Source organism: Lytechinus pictus, chromosome 2 (assembly GCF_037042905.1).
Source record: "Lytechinus pictus isolate F3 Inbred chromosome 2, Lp3.0, whole genome shotgun sequence".
Classification (NCBI taxonomy): Eukaryota; Metazoa; Echinodermata; class Echinoidea; order Temnopleuroida; family Toxopneustidae; genus Lytechinus; species Lytechinus pictus.
In genome coordinates, this window is record NC_087246.1 from 48,173,621 (window position 1) to 48,190,074 (window position 16,454).

General features: G+C 35.7%; 1 protein-coding gene across 2 annotated transcripts in view; it reads right to left on the reverse strand.

The window, feature by feature from the left end:
- Positions 1-559: 559 nt before the first annotated feature.
- The window catches only part of LOC129278586 (nucleoporin SEH1-like), a 28,126-nt gene continuing 12,231 nt past the window's right edge, over positions 560-16,454 (reverse strand). The window contains exons 7-13 of one of the 2 annotated variants that reach the window (XM_064094994.1): positions 16,217-16,269; positions 14,812-14,904; positions 14,309-14,449; positions 12,699-12,774; positions 12,095-12,173; positions 9,983-10,184; positions 560-866 (exon numbers count right to left, since the gene is read on the reverse strand). In XM_064094994.1, the coding sequence (XP_063951064.1) occupies positions 659-866; positions 9,983-10,184; positions 12,095-12,173; positions 12,699-12,774; positions 14,309-14,449; positions 14,812-14,904; positions 16,217-16,269 (852 nt within the window). In that variant the 3' untranslated portion in view covers positions 560-658. Of the gene's footprint in view, positions 867-6,295; positions 10,185-12,094; positions 12,174-12,698; positions 12,775-14,308; positions 14,450-14,811; positions 14,905-16,216; positions 16,270-16,454 lie in introns of those variants that run through there. The other variant, XM_064094995.1, reaches the window with a different exon arrangement.

The window sequence follows — 16,454 nt, forward strand, 5'->3', positions numbered from 1 at the left end:
ACAGAAACAGGAACATCATACACTAGTTATGATGACTAAACAACCAGGGGACTAAATTCTCAGTGAAATCCTTGGTTGGTTGGGAAACACTGGTAACCTTCAAGAGAATGACTCCTTTTCAGTGCCAACATATTTCAATGGACATACAATGCATGGAATGGCACACAACAATGGAGCCCCCCCAAAAAAAAAAATAATAATAATAAATAAATAAATGAATAAATAATAAATAAAATGAATGAATGATTGAATGAATAATTAAATAAAAATAATTAAAAAATTAATAACATTAATATTTTAAGTCATCTTAATTGACGATCGAAAAGGAAACATTGACCAATTCACTAAGAATCATAATCAGTATTTTCCCTTTTATTGTGTGCAGTGCAGAAGGCTTCTGCATTATTCTCATGGAAGATTAGACCGATATCGTCATCATGATTGAAATCTTCTCTCTCCTCCTCTCATTCACCCTTTCACCAATATTCTCCTCCCCTCCATCTCCCCCCTACCCCCTCTCTCTATTGTTCTTCACTGTAGTAAGAAAATGGAATGAAGTAGCCACTTTATTAATTGTTACCTATACACATATACACACATGATAAAAGCCTATCACTGGCATAACTGGTAGAATCTAGTCCAGGCTTATCAGACGGACCTAGAACAGAACGTTGGAAGTCTGTCGGTCCAGGTGGCGATCGGCCGAGAACAAGGCCGAAGACTGTTCCTTGAATCGCCTGAAGGGCAAGGCTAAGAAAGATTCTTGCAAGCTCCTAGAGAGGGGTGATGTAGAGGGCTGGTTGGTAGCGGGATTGTTGATGGGCGTCGGGTCTTGACCTCTGCTTGCATTCAATCCATAGTCCTCACTTGAAACCAAAATGAGAGAAGATGATTATGATGGCAGGATGATGAAAGATGGGTTTTCACTTTTCTTTTTTTTTTTCTTGTCGTGTTATGATCTAAAATCTGAAACGCTTCCTGTAAAATTATACAACGCTGATTTACCGCTGAAAAAAGAATCGCTAAAACCAGGGTCCCTTCGTATACAGAGTTGTGACTGATTCAATCAAACTCAAACCACTATTGATCTAAATTCTTATCTCTTAATTACACAATTTGAGATCAATCTCAGTGTGAGTTTGATTATAATCTATCGTTATTCTTAGTGAGACAGGTCCCTGAAGTAAACACAGAAAGTAGATGACTGGCCATTTTTTTTTGGGGGGGCGGATCGTTTTTTCCCCTTTATTCTCGGATAAGAGGATAAGCAAGTGTAAAAACTCATGCAATTAATGCCTAACCTAGAAAATAGTGAGATGCAATCAAATTATATTTTTAAGAAATAAAAGCCATTCATGCTGCTCTATATTTCAAAACAAGAGAGAAATAATATAAAGTCAGACAGTGTATTATGCAAATTGGATGAATTTTAGGTTTATGTATTAGGAGGGCCACTTGATGTATATGAGGCAGTGTAAACTGGGCTCTCTATCATGCAAGAAAAGGAAAGGGGGTAATACTGACATTGAAATTGGATTAAAAAATTATCAACAGTAAAATTGTCTCCTGAATGTTCCATTGGAGAAAAGGGCACCCCAAAATCCTGAATTAAGGTCGGGTCCAGTTTACCCCGATGTTTTGTGAAATTACAGCAAAACTATTAAATGGTCGGGTAAACTGGACCTGATGTTTCAAGCCCTCTCTCTTTAGGTATACTTGTTATAAGTGGTAACAATGTGCACATATTTCTAAAATCATGTTTACAACACAGATGATGATTCCACTTGGAAAGAGTTTGAAAATCGTCTTATAATCTTAGAATTAGATTGTTGCATAAAAAACCTCAAATTCATAGGAATTTACCATTGCTACCTCCCGACCGAGGCATGTAATCATGCAATTTGTAGCAACAGGCAGGTCAATATATTTGACATTAAAAAAAAAAGATTTTGAAACATTATCCCACGTCATATAATCCCAATGCATAAGCATGCAGTGAAAGGTAGCAATGCGATGCAATTCTGATTTTCAAGAAACAGACTTTTATCCTCCATTCCTCCATGCATGCCCATTCATTGTTAATACAATTTTAAAAATATTTCATAATACATGCGAGCATATTGTGATCCTTTATGCAGTTTGAAGTATCAAATTATTTTTGGTCCTTTCAAACAATTTGACATTTTTTTATCATGCATGCAAGCATACTGTGGAAATTCAAGCGATGAAGAATGGAAATTAATATGAATGATACAAGAAGGTAGGCACAGATAATGTATGCTGTATGCAGAACGATTGAAAATGCACACCAAAAAAATTCCATTGTATGAGTTGGAAAGGAACATGCACTTTGTCAATGCAATAAAAGCAACATTGCTGTAATTATGGTTGCTTTTATTAGTGGATGTTTTATTTACAGGGGAATTCAATGGATGAATGAATGCTTGAAATGCAACATGAGGGGAAACCCCACTTAAGCTTTAATAGCATGTACTAAAATTAGCAACTCCATTATGATCAAATGGGGCCCTTTTTCTGTTCACAAAGGGAAGACCATGTACATAATTTTTTGCTGGGTGGAGAGAGGGCTGCGTGCAAGTATTGTGTAGCGAGGCAAAATGCAACCACCAAATTGTGGGCATTTCAAATATTCATACAAAAATTTACTGATAATTTTAGAAGAAAGAAATATTACGTGAACTCGTACATGTGTCTATTCAAAACTTATATTTAACAAGTTTCATATCAGGGCCCCATTGCATAAAGTTACTGAATATCGTAATTTTGCAATCCAATGGTAACTACCATGGTAACAATGATCAACGATGATCAACAGCCAATCGAAATTGAGGATTCCATGGAAGTTGGCAATGAATGGCAAAGATACCATAATATATCTTTTACGCAGCAGAGCCTTGGTATGAATTTTCCTATCAAAACTGTTCATGAGCTTTAATTGTACAATTAAATCATTGTGTTTTAAACTCCATGATACGTATCTTACCCAATCATTCATTGTGATTCAGAGTTGCAGTCGTAGAGACCTTGAATTCTTTTTCGGTGTTTCACTTGATCGATTTTCTTCATATTAAGACGATCTTTTCCCTTCTGGATGCCTTCCAATCGACAATGATAAGATCCTCCGTTGTGAAGTATATTCCATCACATTCCAGAACATGATTTCACTAAATATCTTTCTTTTTTTGATCAATAAATCCCTACTAAAGATAAAACATACACTGACCTATTCAATTCTGTGTATTTCTAGAAGGTATCTTCTCCCAATTAAACATGAATTCCGGCTGTGGCAACAATCGAAAATGAGCTTGAACAGATTTCAATAAAATAAACCCCAAACTTTTGATATGTAAAAATAGAAATTATATGCCAATGATTCTAAGAGAAGATGAGTAAATTGTTCAGTTACAAAACAAGCATGGCATTCTGCTTGTAGAGAGGTCTTTTTTTTCCAAGCGATAACAATTCATACCTTTATGTCATGATGTCTACGTGTGCGTATCTGTGCTGGTATCATTCCGTGTACAGTTACAGCTTTCCCCAAATAGTTTGTTGAGATATATAACATTTAACTCAAAAGAAACGATATTAATTATAATTCTTGATGCCTAATAAACCTTGATCAGTTCCATGTCAATACATCTAAATCTTATCCCCAAACAAGGTGAAGTAATATCATACAATTAAATAAAGCTTATACAAGACAGCAAATGATCTTCATGATGTATTTTCTTTTTATTATTTAAAAAATCTTTTTACAAATCCTTTGGACATTCAGACAAAATAATAACAGTCTCTTCTATTCTTCCTGTCAGTCAAATTGTTACATACAGGAAGCACGAAATGCTTCTGATATAATGTCATATATACACGTACCCAACATCGTCATCAGACATAGCTCTAAACATTATCACAAATTCATAACCAATATATATCATAAAGTGCTTGGCTGCAATGGAATGATGCATTATTCATGCTTGTAAATCACTAATGACTATTCATTTTTATACAGTAGTTTACCCTTAGTAGCAGACCTGCCAACCTCTGGGAATGAAAAACTGTATTCTGTGATAAAAAAAAATGTATTTTTCCCCAAAAAGTGTATTTCATAATAAAATGCTTGGCGCACTCGCTCATCGCGGCGCTCAAGCTGCATGCAAGCTAAAATGCGCACTGCTCTTGAAGATGAAAAAAAAAACATTAAAACATGTGTATGTCTTCACCCTGGTTTGAACAAAATGATTGAAAAAAAAAAGTTACCTGAAATTACATTGATCTAATAACCATATTTGTGCACGTTTTATGAAATAGAGACATATAGATTATTTTTCTCAATAAATTACGATTTAGTTTTAAAAAAACAACAAAAAAAACGTATTTTTCAAAGAAAAAACGTACTGCCGTATTTTGGTTGCAAAAACGTACTGGTTGGCAGGTCTGTAGTAGTATCCAGGTATTTACAGGAACCTTTGTAAAGGGACCTGCTGATTTCGTATGCAGAAATCAAAGTGAATAGTAAATCGATGGTAGAGAGAAAACAATACATACAGCCAAGGTAAGCCAGGTGATACACCCCAAAAAGGAAAAAAAAGTATATATATCTTTCTAACGGCAACAAAAAAAGTATGCAGTTTCACTTGATTCTTTGTTAAACATTTCCTCTGTCATACTACAAGATTATGTAATACAATACAGAGATGAAATAACATCAAACTTCAATCACCTGCATGTTAACCTTAGTCAAAGGAGTAGAAAAATGATATTAAAGGGTACCCCTATTTATTCTGGTAGTGAGTGAAAGGGGAATTCCCTTCACTTCATACGCAGAGTTAGTGTCACAGCTGGGGGTCGGTTCATACAGAGTTACAACTATGACAATTGTCATTATGGCAACTACCAGGGTAACATGGCTCAGCAGTTAATCACAATCGAGGTTTCCATGGAAGTTACCATATTGGCAGTCTTTGGCAGGTTTACCATCGGTGCAAATACTGTGAAAACTGGCCCCCGGTGTTTCATTACAACATGAGCAGGTGTCACTAAAGCAGATATGATGGTATATAATTGAAATCACTGTGCATAGTTTGGTAATAAAAAATTTGCACAGAATGCATGATCTTTTTTTGAAATATATTGAGATTACTCTTGGCAAAGTAAACAGGCAAAAAGCAGCACACAAACCAATTTAAACGAAAATAGTCAGGTTTCACTTCAAGCATTGGTTCAAATAGCAATTGTGACTTGACTACCTACTGTACATGTATTTAAGAAGCTATTTGAATAGATTTTGAAGCCTGGCGAAAGCTTGCCATCAGCTATTTGACACTACAACCACAAACCCTTACTGTGCAGGGTGGGGTCCTCAGGCCTCTCTAACATTTCATGCAATCTACATCCATGTATATGCACTATGTGAAAACAATCAATTCGGTGCTTCGTGACAAAATCCCTTTGGGTATTGGGTGTCTTTTGTAACTATTGCGAAGATACCAGTCCCATAGAGACACAATATCTTTTATTTGCACATAGGCTGAAAACTAGTACAAAAACGTGATTTCATCTACAAACAAATACAAATTGTGTTTCTAGCCAAATTTTGTATTTGTAATTAAGGATTATTTTTACTGCAGTAATGATCAAAACAAATTAGTTGCATGCTTCTTATTATCAAATCAATTTCCTAAAAAAAAGGAACAGTAGGAAAAAAAAAAATACCCATTATAAATTTTCATGAAAAAATGGGCAAAATTTCAAAACTCCATTTCATTTGACTATTTACCTTGTTAATCAGAATTCTACAAAGAGCACCTAGACCAAGTATTAGCCGTTTGGTGCAATATTTCTTAAATTGGAGCATAATTATGATTCTATGCATAAATTAGCATAATCAATAAGGAAATTTCGAGGAGCAATTGGCAACTATCTTGTAGCTTTAATTAATGGTAAACTTTGTGCTGATTTTAATTGATAATGTGTGTTAGACATCTGAGATCATTAGAGTGACCCCCTCAGCTACCCCCCCCCCCCCCACCCTCTAATTAGAGAGATTCTCAAATAACCCAGCACACTAAGAGTTATTAAGCTTAGTCTTTAGCACTGACCATTGGTGGTTCTCAGACATGCAGAGAAACAAAATACAAAGGGTATCATTTAAAATGATAGATTACTACCTTACAAAAAACACTGCAAAAAGATAAAGACATCCAAGTATATCGCCGGCTTCCCGCAAGAAGGGACTTATCAACATTTTCTGTTTTAAAAATCAGTTTTTTTTATTGCTGAATTGGAAAAGCATGTCATGAACTTTTTTCTGGTACCATTCTCGAACCTAAATGTGACGTCATTATGACGTAATAAGCAAAAACATTCCAACATGCTTTATGCACATACATGCCTCCTTTTTTCTGAGAACTGGATTGCACATTCGCTTTAGCGACTTTTTTCTGGGTACTTGATCAGTGGATTGCGTATTTTTCTTCCTGGAAAAAGGGAGTACGGTATTCATTCTTGAGATCAGAATGCATTTGGAGTGTTCTAAATAAAATCACAAAATATCAATTAAGAAAAAATCTTGCTTTGTCAGAAAGTTTAAGAATTAGGACAGAAAATAATACACTAGCTGCTAAAAGCACGAAAATAAGGTCAAAACATAATTTGCGTTTTCTTGAAAATGTACGTTTTGCGCATGTGCACGCTAAGTCCCTTCTTGCAGAAAGCCAACGATATAGTTATTTACTATCAGACAACAGTTACAAAGAATAAAAATGAAATTGAATTCTTTAAGGCAATCTACGCACTATACATGGTAAGAAACAACTTCCTAAATTTGATTGCGGATATGAAAAAGCAGATACAGATACAGATTGAGAAAAAGTAAGTTTGTATACATAAAGCGAAGAAGCAAAGAATGAATACAAAAAATAGAGTGGGATGCGAAGAAATATTGTACGAGCTGAAGAACAATATTGGATGAGTCGGAGACGAATCCAATATTGTTCTTCAGCGAGTAACAATATTTCTACACATCCCACGAAAATTGGTCATCCAATATTATTATTATTATTTAGATTCCCCCACAAAGCTAAACATAAAGTAATAAAGAAAAACAACAATTGTTTGTAGTAACCATCATGTTTATGGCAATCCTGTAAATCATGAGCATGGCACCATTGTCATTTTTAAAGAAGAAATCAAGATGCGCTAGCGTATAGTGCAAGCGCATTTGAATTCAATAAATTGACGCTCCTTTACCACACCTGGCAACTAATACGCAATGCAATTTCATTGTGATGTAACAATAGCTTCATGCGCACAATCATTTATTAACCAATGATAATCTTGTGGGAGGGGCAAAATATTCATTTCGTCCAATATTTTCAATATTGGATGGTTTTCATAGGCATGCACGTTAAAAATCAGTTTTAATATTTTGTCTCTTTGAAACAACCTCGTCAGGCGTCAAAATATATTTGCGCCTCTAAAACCCTACATCTCAATAATAATATTTATTATTATTATTTTCTCTCATTTGCGAGGATTGTGCAGAAGTATTTCATTATCATATATAAATGTATATATAGAGAGAGAGAGATAGAGAGAAATATATGGCCTTTTTTTCCCATTTCAGGTAACAATATTCTCCTGCGCAGTAAGCATTGGCTTGAATATATTTAAGCTGAATTCCTTAATCAACCATGCTGAGAAGTGCAGTGTCTTACTGAACTACTGTGAATTGAAAGCTCTAAAAGCATTCAGTGATTGTGCCCACATGGCATATTTTCACTGACTGGGTTATTTGCCCTCCCTCTATAAAGGAGAAACACATTTTCTTTCCATGTGAGATGATAAACACAGCATAAAGCAAGACAGGAGTATACCAGAAAAAATAATTTTAATAATCTATGGTCATGGGTCATAACTTCAAGACAAACCATAATATTAAAATATCTTTGAAGATTTGCATGTTGGTACTGGTATCGTAGTCTGTACGCACAGACCCTTGGTTTTCGCAATTTTGCAAAGTGCATAAAGCAGAGTCTGAAGTAGTGAGACTAGATTCACTATGCACTGTGGCTGGCTCTTATTTGACACAGAGAGAGACTTTGGAGTCTAGTCTTCATTCTAGACATTGTTTTAGTTAAAGTGACAAATATGAGTCTGTGCTTGAAGACTACTGGTATCGTACAAAGGATGGCGGGGGGGGGGGGGGCTCATTCATAATCACAGGTAAAGAAAGTTTTCATGAATCATACTCTGGCCATGACTAATATCATTCTAAACCTTAACCTCAAACGCAATTTACCCCCCCCCCCCCATGTTGACAAAAAATGTTATGAACAAGAGATCTTTACCAAGCGTACAGTGATAACTACTGAGATAAGAGAGCAAAAATTGAGAAAATCATTTCTATCCTGGTTGACAAAATGGCAATATTTACTTAGCAACAGAATTCAAATGATGCAATTGAATCAAATTGTTATATTGCATGAATCATGGCACACTTCATGAAAGTGTCAAATGTGTACTTGTATTTTTGTAGCATACATATATCCAGCATATTGCATAGCACGTAATACTAAAGCTGCTGCATGTTTAAATGTAAATGAGACATATAAACAATGTCAACACACATAACAGAATATATCATTGGCTGCAGACAAGAAAAGCTATTCTTATTGACGGAAATGATATACCTGTCGATTCTATGACCGTGAAATGGACACAAAAATAATTGAAGGGTCGTCAAAATAAGAATATTCCCACATTCATTGCAGGAGAACAAAAGATCAGGAACAGAGGGGTTAAAAATTGTTGTTCATGTTTTTGTACACTCAGGAATGCAGTTGGAAATCATAAAGAGTTGACAGAACTGTAATAGTTTTTAGGCATTTCCACTTGGTCTAATCAAACCTAGTCTAATTCCCGTTTGGCCTAATCCCATTTCATCAACCCACATGGTCTAAAACAAGTCCCATCTATCATACTCACAATAAGCCAACATGAGTATTTAGCCAAGTGATGACTAAATTAAAGATAAATACCAGTTTTGGTAATGATCAAAAAAATTAGTAAAAAAAAAAAGAATCTAGTAAAAAGATCACCCAAGTGTTTGTATGTATATATAAAAAAATATGTGCCAAATGGCTCTGGAAGAAAATGTGTAATTGCCGAGAAAAAAAAGCAAAAATAAGCATGGAATTCCATCAAATGTCTGGTATTTTTTCCCCAAGTAATATTAATACACTGTCCCACATATGCCTTTCTGCGTTAGTGATCATCAGAATTATCGATTTTGAGCTAAGATTTCATGATTTCACAAAGATAAGTTTACATTGATGTACCAGATCTAGATATATGATAATATCTTGACAATTAACCTTGATTTAAAAGATTTTCTCATGAAATAATTATTTGATGCAACTACTTTCTTTTACCTTTAAACTAATATCATATTGACAAAGTGGTTGCCATTCTTAACAACTTGATTAATCATCTGTAGGTTAACTTTGCTATTTTCATGGAGTACCAGTTTCAAACCTATTCATCATGTACACATTTTATTAATCCATTCATGAGAAAAGACCCCAAAATTAATTTTGAAATGAAAATGATAATGTAACTGTCAAATGAATTTCGATTAATCTAAGTTTGGTACGGTATCTTTGTCAGGAAAATTGAATGAGGATGATATGCAGCATTTCATGGAAGTGTAGGGTAAAATGCTTGTTCTAGTTTGGACTTAACCTGGTTGAACTAGCCATAGTAGTGTTACATGATTTGAGGCTTAGACCATCTGGTATTAGACCAACCTGTCCTAGACCAAGTATCAATCCCATGGAGTTCTGGCAAGCAACCAACAATTTCACATTGTTTCCATGACGATGAGTTTTGATATTAAAGCTATGAGGTACTCTGTGGGATGGGATGTGGCAAAGGTCACAATCACAAGGTCATGAAAGGGTACCTGCTACGACCTCCCAGTGGTGCGTTCGGTTCCCGGGTGGCACCGGCACCGTTCTGCTGCTGGTTGGTACCACTGCTGGTGTTGCGCCCCCTGTGGGAGGGGTAGTCTTGCCTGGAATGAACCCCGGTCATCAGGGCAGGTGAGGGGCCTCCGTCGCTACCCTTCAGCTCTTGGATACACTTCCAGTTGTCAAGGTAGTTGGCTGAAATACAATGTAAATAATAATGATAAGAAGAATACATGTGACTTATAAAGAGCCTAATCCACACTGTAGAGTGCTCAAGGTGCATAAAGAAACCTGGACGTGAATAGAAAGGTTTTAAAAAAAATTCAAGGACTTTACAGAAATTCACTTTTTTAAGTCTTCATGAACTCTATTCCACAGTATGGGGCATGCATGAGAGCAAAAGATCCCATTAAGTTTTTTTTTTAATCATGGCCCTGGGAAGCAGGGGTGCTTCAGCATCCCAAAGATTTTTTCTTTTTGAGGGGGGGGGGGGTGCTGTGTGTGTTATTCTCCTTAGGGCAGCACCCCCTGGAATTCTGGTAGGTGTGGCAAAATTGATAAATGCAACCTAAGTGACAAACATTTTGTAGTGAAACCTTTTTTTTTTGCTTGTCAAATTTACATCAGCACCCCCTGTAAAAAAAACTCCTGCCCAGGGTCCTGGTCCTCATAAAGGTTGTTACCGAGAAAAGGGCAAAATCTATTTAATAAATCTACTACAGTCCGACCTCTCTTATCCGGACACGTTGGGACCAGCACCAATCCGGATAAGGGATTTATCTGGATCTGGGAGACCAAATATTAAATACGCGCAGCTGCTGCCTCGATCCCCGCAACGGCGGTAGCTACACGTTATACGTGGACGTACAGACAGTATTCACTGCAGTGTCAGTGCAAATTATAGGCGGTATTTTTACGGATATGAAATCAAACGATGGCCAAAACTGTTGGATAATTTACCTGCTAAAATGATTGAGGTATATATTGAGCATACCTCGAAAGAAAGAGAATGAATTACTCAATGAAACTAAGTTTTACAATTAGATCATCGCGGCGGATATCGCAGCTTCGCAATGTCAACCATTGTTATACCAACTGTAGGCTCAAACATGAAAAAATCCATATTTTATTGTTCGAAATAGACATGAAATTAAATACTCCGAAAATTTGCTTTGCCCAATTGATCGTGGGCCCGGCAGCCGCTGTGCAGCGCCAGATCGACGAGGCTCTATCCCTTTAATCGTTGGACGCCAAACAGGGTAGCAGCAACTCCCATCTTTTAACGTCTTTTGGTCTGACACGGCCGGGGTTTGAACCCCCGACCTTCCGGTTGTGAGACGGACGCACTACCAACTTAGCCAACACACCGGTTGGCACACACATGATAGATGGCGCTGTCCGTATTGAGGCCTAGCATTAGCTAGTGAGACATGTGTTGTTTTTCCCGGGAAACAAAAAGAGAACGTGATGAAATGTTTGCACTGCGCCCCGATCTACTGGAAAATTATCCTGCCTAAGTTCTTTCGGTGATTTGGGTGAGATATTTTCATGAAAAATAATGTTGTTTTAGGTAGACTATATTAGAAAATATATGTAACCAAAGTGAGTTTGCGTATAGGATTGAGTTTAGATTGCAATCTCATTTCCTCACGTACTAGATTGGATTGAATTGAAAAAAAAAAAAAAAAATCTCGGCAAGTGTGCGTCCGGATAATAGAGAGATCCGGATAAGGGGAGGCCGGATAAGAGAGGTCGGACTGTACATGCAAATCAAGTGCCACAATTTCAGCAGCTATTATCAGCTATCATAATTTTATATGGTTCTGTTTCAAAGGGGTTGTTATCATCAACAAGTCATTAACTGAATTGAGCACTACAGTGACATCCTTGAATTTGATTGGACGAGGATCATTATTTCTTTAACTGTCATGCAGTCAAACTTGTCACTAATAACCACTTTTATGTTGTGGACAATGTCCCTATGCTTTGATGACGACGACGTTGCTCACTAAAAAGAATAAACTGAATATCCCATACAAATATTATTTGCCCCTCTGATACTTTACAAACCAGTCAATCAATAAGATAATGAATTTTTTACATACCTTTAAATAATCTGACATATCCATCATCACTGGAGGCAGCTAAGATAGTACCTGTCACATTCCAACTTACTCTCCATACCTAAATAGAAGACATTAAGCATAATGATAATAATAATAATAATAATATGCAACATTTATATAGCGCTTTATACAAATGTTTCTAAGCGCATACTGTTACCCCGGTTTTAGCACGGCTACCCTGATCGGGCACACGAGCATTCAAGGAATTCCTTCCTACCGGGTACCCATTTACTACACCTGGGTGCAGAGTGGCAAATGTAGATAAACGCCTTGCCAAAGGATGCGAGCGCTGTGATGGGATTTGAACCCCTGACCTTGTGGTTTAAAGTCCGGAGACTTATCCAATGAGCCACAACACCTCTACGTAAGTACATATCCATTAAAAAAAAATTTGTTAATCTTCAAATTGTCTACTCTCGCCCCCCCCCCGCCCCCCCCCCCCCCCCCCCGCTCCTCAATTGTGACATTATCATCAAATTGTCACTTGAATTATACAACAGTTAAAATGCCATAAAGGCTTTAAATCATAAAGTTTTAAACTATTTCTCCCTCTTTGTTGTCAAAAGTCAGAGAATATACTTACCTGACTCTGTTTGAAGTCTACCAGTTGAGCTGCTTGTCTGATCTCAATTCTTGTTGAACCCACAAACTGATCTCTCCTGAAAATTTAACAAGAATTCAAATTGTGGATACCAAAAATGACTTCCGGGGCCAGTAAGACAAAGCTTAGAAATGATCCTAGAACATTTTTCTACAATTGATTGCATTGACTACAATGTACAATCAATCGTGAAAATCAAGCGTACGATCAATCGCTAACCTTTGTGTTAACACTGATCCCTGATCATATCCAACAAAAGAACCACAATGTCTGAGGAAGAGTGAATAAATATCATGTGCCAAAAATTCGAAATTATCAATAGCTCCATTTGTCATAAAATGAGCAAATCATTCTTTCAACACTATAAAAGCAAAGAGTGATCATTCCACGCTGGTCAAACAAGGAAAGCGAATAAAACTAAAGGTTTGCTGCTGCTCAGAAATAATAAGTAAATCCTTGTACATAGTATGCTTGTTGATTTGTCTTTGAAACATTGGACATCTGAACTACTAGGCTATTGATGTCTTGCGCTTATCACTTGTATCATATTCATGTGGGCGCGTCGTGGTCTAGTGGTTACTGACTCTCGCCTTTCAAACAGAGGGTCGTGGGTTGGGATCCTAGCCATGGCATGTTTTCCTTCAGCAAGAAATTTATCCACACTGGGCTGCACTCGACCCAGGTGAGGTGAATGGGTACCCGGCAGGATTAATTCCTTGCATGCACTGAGTGCAGGTGATGGTAGCTTGAGCTAAAGCCACCGTAATAAGGCAAAGAAAGCTATATAAATCCAGCTATTATCATTATTGTTTTGGTCCTTGCGCTGGCTTGATGGGGCACAGGAGGCAGCAGTGTAGACCATCTAGCCAATCAGCTTTAATATTTTAGTTATACATACTACTGTAAGACACTAAAGCCCGTATCCTGAAGTCAGGTTTAACTCAGACCACGGTCTAACTCTGTGCTAAAATTATTGGGAGCCAAAAATTAAAAAAAATTGGTTTATAGTGTATATCTCTTATGTTTACTATTTTGTTTCCTGTTGCGTTCATAATGAAGAAAAATACTTCAGAATACTTCAATAGACAATTATGAACAATTTGTGTGTCAAATGAGTTAATAAATAGGATGTGTACTGTTAGGGATTTGTGCCCCCCATAGTCAAACCACAACTTTAAACCATGGTTTAATTTAAATCCGAGTTCAGACTACAGGCCTAAGACTACATTCATTTGAACATAATTTGGTCCATGGACTTGATGGGCCAAATTATACTGCTAGAAGATTTTTTACAAGATTTTTTTAAAGATTTTTTTTTAGGCAACCTAGGGGCTGACACCCATTTTCTGATTCACAGTCATGTTCTTAACACATTAAAGGGGTTTCAGGGCAGTGAGCCAAGATGAATCAGGCACCCAGAATAAATAGAGAACATTACATATTTAGAAATGAAGAAGGATAAAAATTTCAACCAACAACTATACAATAATAAACACGGGCGTCATGCTATTCAAGGGGGGGGGGCCAATAGATCATCTCCCCTGAACAATAGGTGTGACGCAAGGACTAACACCAGTGATAATAACACATACCTCATTGGTTTAAGAGTCATGATGCGAACATCTTTGGTTGCTACAGCTAACATGTGATATGATCTACCTAGGTTTGGAGAGAAGGCTAGATCATGGACTGCTTCTGTGATCACATTCAGTGTGTCAATCTTCTGCCATTTTCTTTTTAAAAAAAAGTAAACAAAATGAAAGTTTGAATATATCAGTAAACTTATTCTTGCCAAGAGGTTATTTATTTACAATAAATAAAATCTAAACTTCATCTCACAAAAAACTTTATTTACTACTTGTGTTTATCCCTCTTTTGTTGTCAATCACAGTCAATCAATTTAATCAAACATTTATGTCAAATCATGTTCATAGAAAATATGTCACTACAATATACAAGTATATCAAGTGGAGTGTTATGGCCCAGTGGACTTTGAAACAGAGGGTCGTGGTTTCGAATCCCAGCCATGGCGTAATTTCCTTTGAGAAAGTATAGTGGGAATTATTTATACGAGGTTGTTCTGGCAATTACTAACCTTTCATTTTCCTTGTATTCATAGATTTGAACTTTACCTCCTCCTGAGGGGTCAGAGCTGTCACTACCAACAGCTATCATGGGTGGATGCACTCTAGGGAGATATTAAGCATAAATTCATCTTTATCATTCATACTCTATTAATCTATTTATTCATTTCTTCATTATACTTTTTTCCTTATACATTAATTTATTTTAAAATATCTAACTATAACTTGTTTATTTGTTCAATATTCATTCATGCATCATCCATCTTTTTGACCATTCGTTCATTTATTCATTCATTCATTAATATATTTAGTGAATCATTTATTCATCTATCCATCAACCATCCATCCATCCATCCATCCATCAATCCATCCATCCATCCATTCATTCATTCATCAATCTCGACTCATCCACTCATTCCTTCATTTGTTTATTCTTTCATTAATTTATTTACTAATTCATTTGTTTATTCATTCGTCTAATCCATTTCATCTTTTATTTATTCATCTATCAATCCAAATGCAAAAACTATCAGCAGATCATTATGTTGGGAATAAAATTAGTCTTTATCATTCATATTCTATTCATCTATTTAATTTCTTCATTATACATTAATTTATTTAAAAACTCTAACTATAATTTGTTTATTTATTCAATATTCATTCATGCATTCATCCATCTTTTTGACCATTCATTCATCCATCCATTTATTCATACATTTATTCAATCATCCATCCATCCATCCATCCATCCATCCATCCATCCATCCATCCATCCATCCATTCATTCATTCATTAATTTATTTGACCATTCACTCATCCATTCATTCATTCATTTTTTTCTTTCATTCAAAAATTTATTTAATCATATGTTTTTTCATTCATCTAACCCATTCAATATTTTATTTATTCATCTGTCAATCCGAATGCAAACATAATTAGTATATGATGATGAAAAAAAATGTTTGTGAAATCATTTCATCTTTCATAATAAGAAATATAATAACCATGTCGATGAAAACGTCAATACCAAGAAATTGAAATGCCAATTTTATGTTAAATCAAAGTACAGAATAATCGAATCTCACTTTTTGACTGTCAGCCTTAAAATCAACACAGATATGACTTACATATATATTACAGAAAAAGTTTGCATTAAAGTCCGTAATTAAATTGTAACAGTCCACAGTAACCTGACAAAGAACAGTTCTAATTGGAAACATTCATTTTTACATTAGATCCATTAGAGTCACACATATTGGAAAAGAAAATATTTGAGTTGATCTGAAGTTCTTTTCCCAGTTACCTTCTGACTCTGTTAAAATTCAAAATCAACTTGTTTTGTATTCATCGACTTTTCTTTCATCTTTGCCATTATAATAATAATAATAATGATAGTAATTCTTCTTTTTTTCTTACCTTGAAGGATTCCATGATAAACAGCTACAACTAAGTTTGGTCTGTAGTTCTGTCTGTGAGAGTGAATGAAAGCAAAAAAACAGAGTGTAGCATTGATTAAGGAATTTATATTGGAAGAAAAAAAGTTAATGATTGAGATTTCACAGAATAAAGTACAAAAGTAACAGTGAGTGATATCATGGGGTTCTCTCACTGACATACTTGCCAATGTTCTGGATATCACTATCATATGACACAA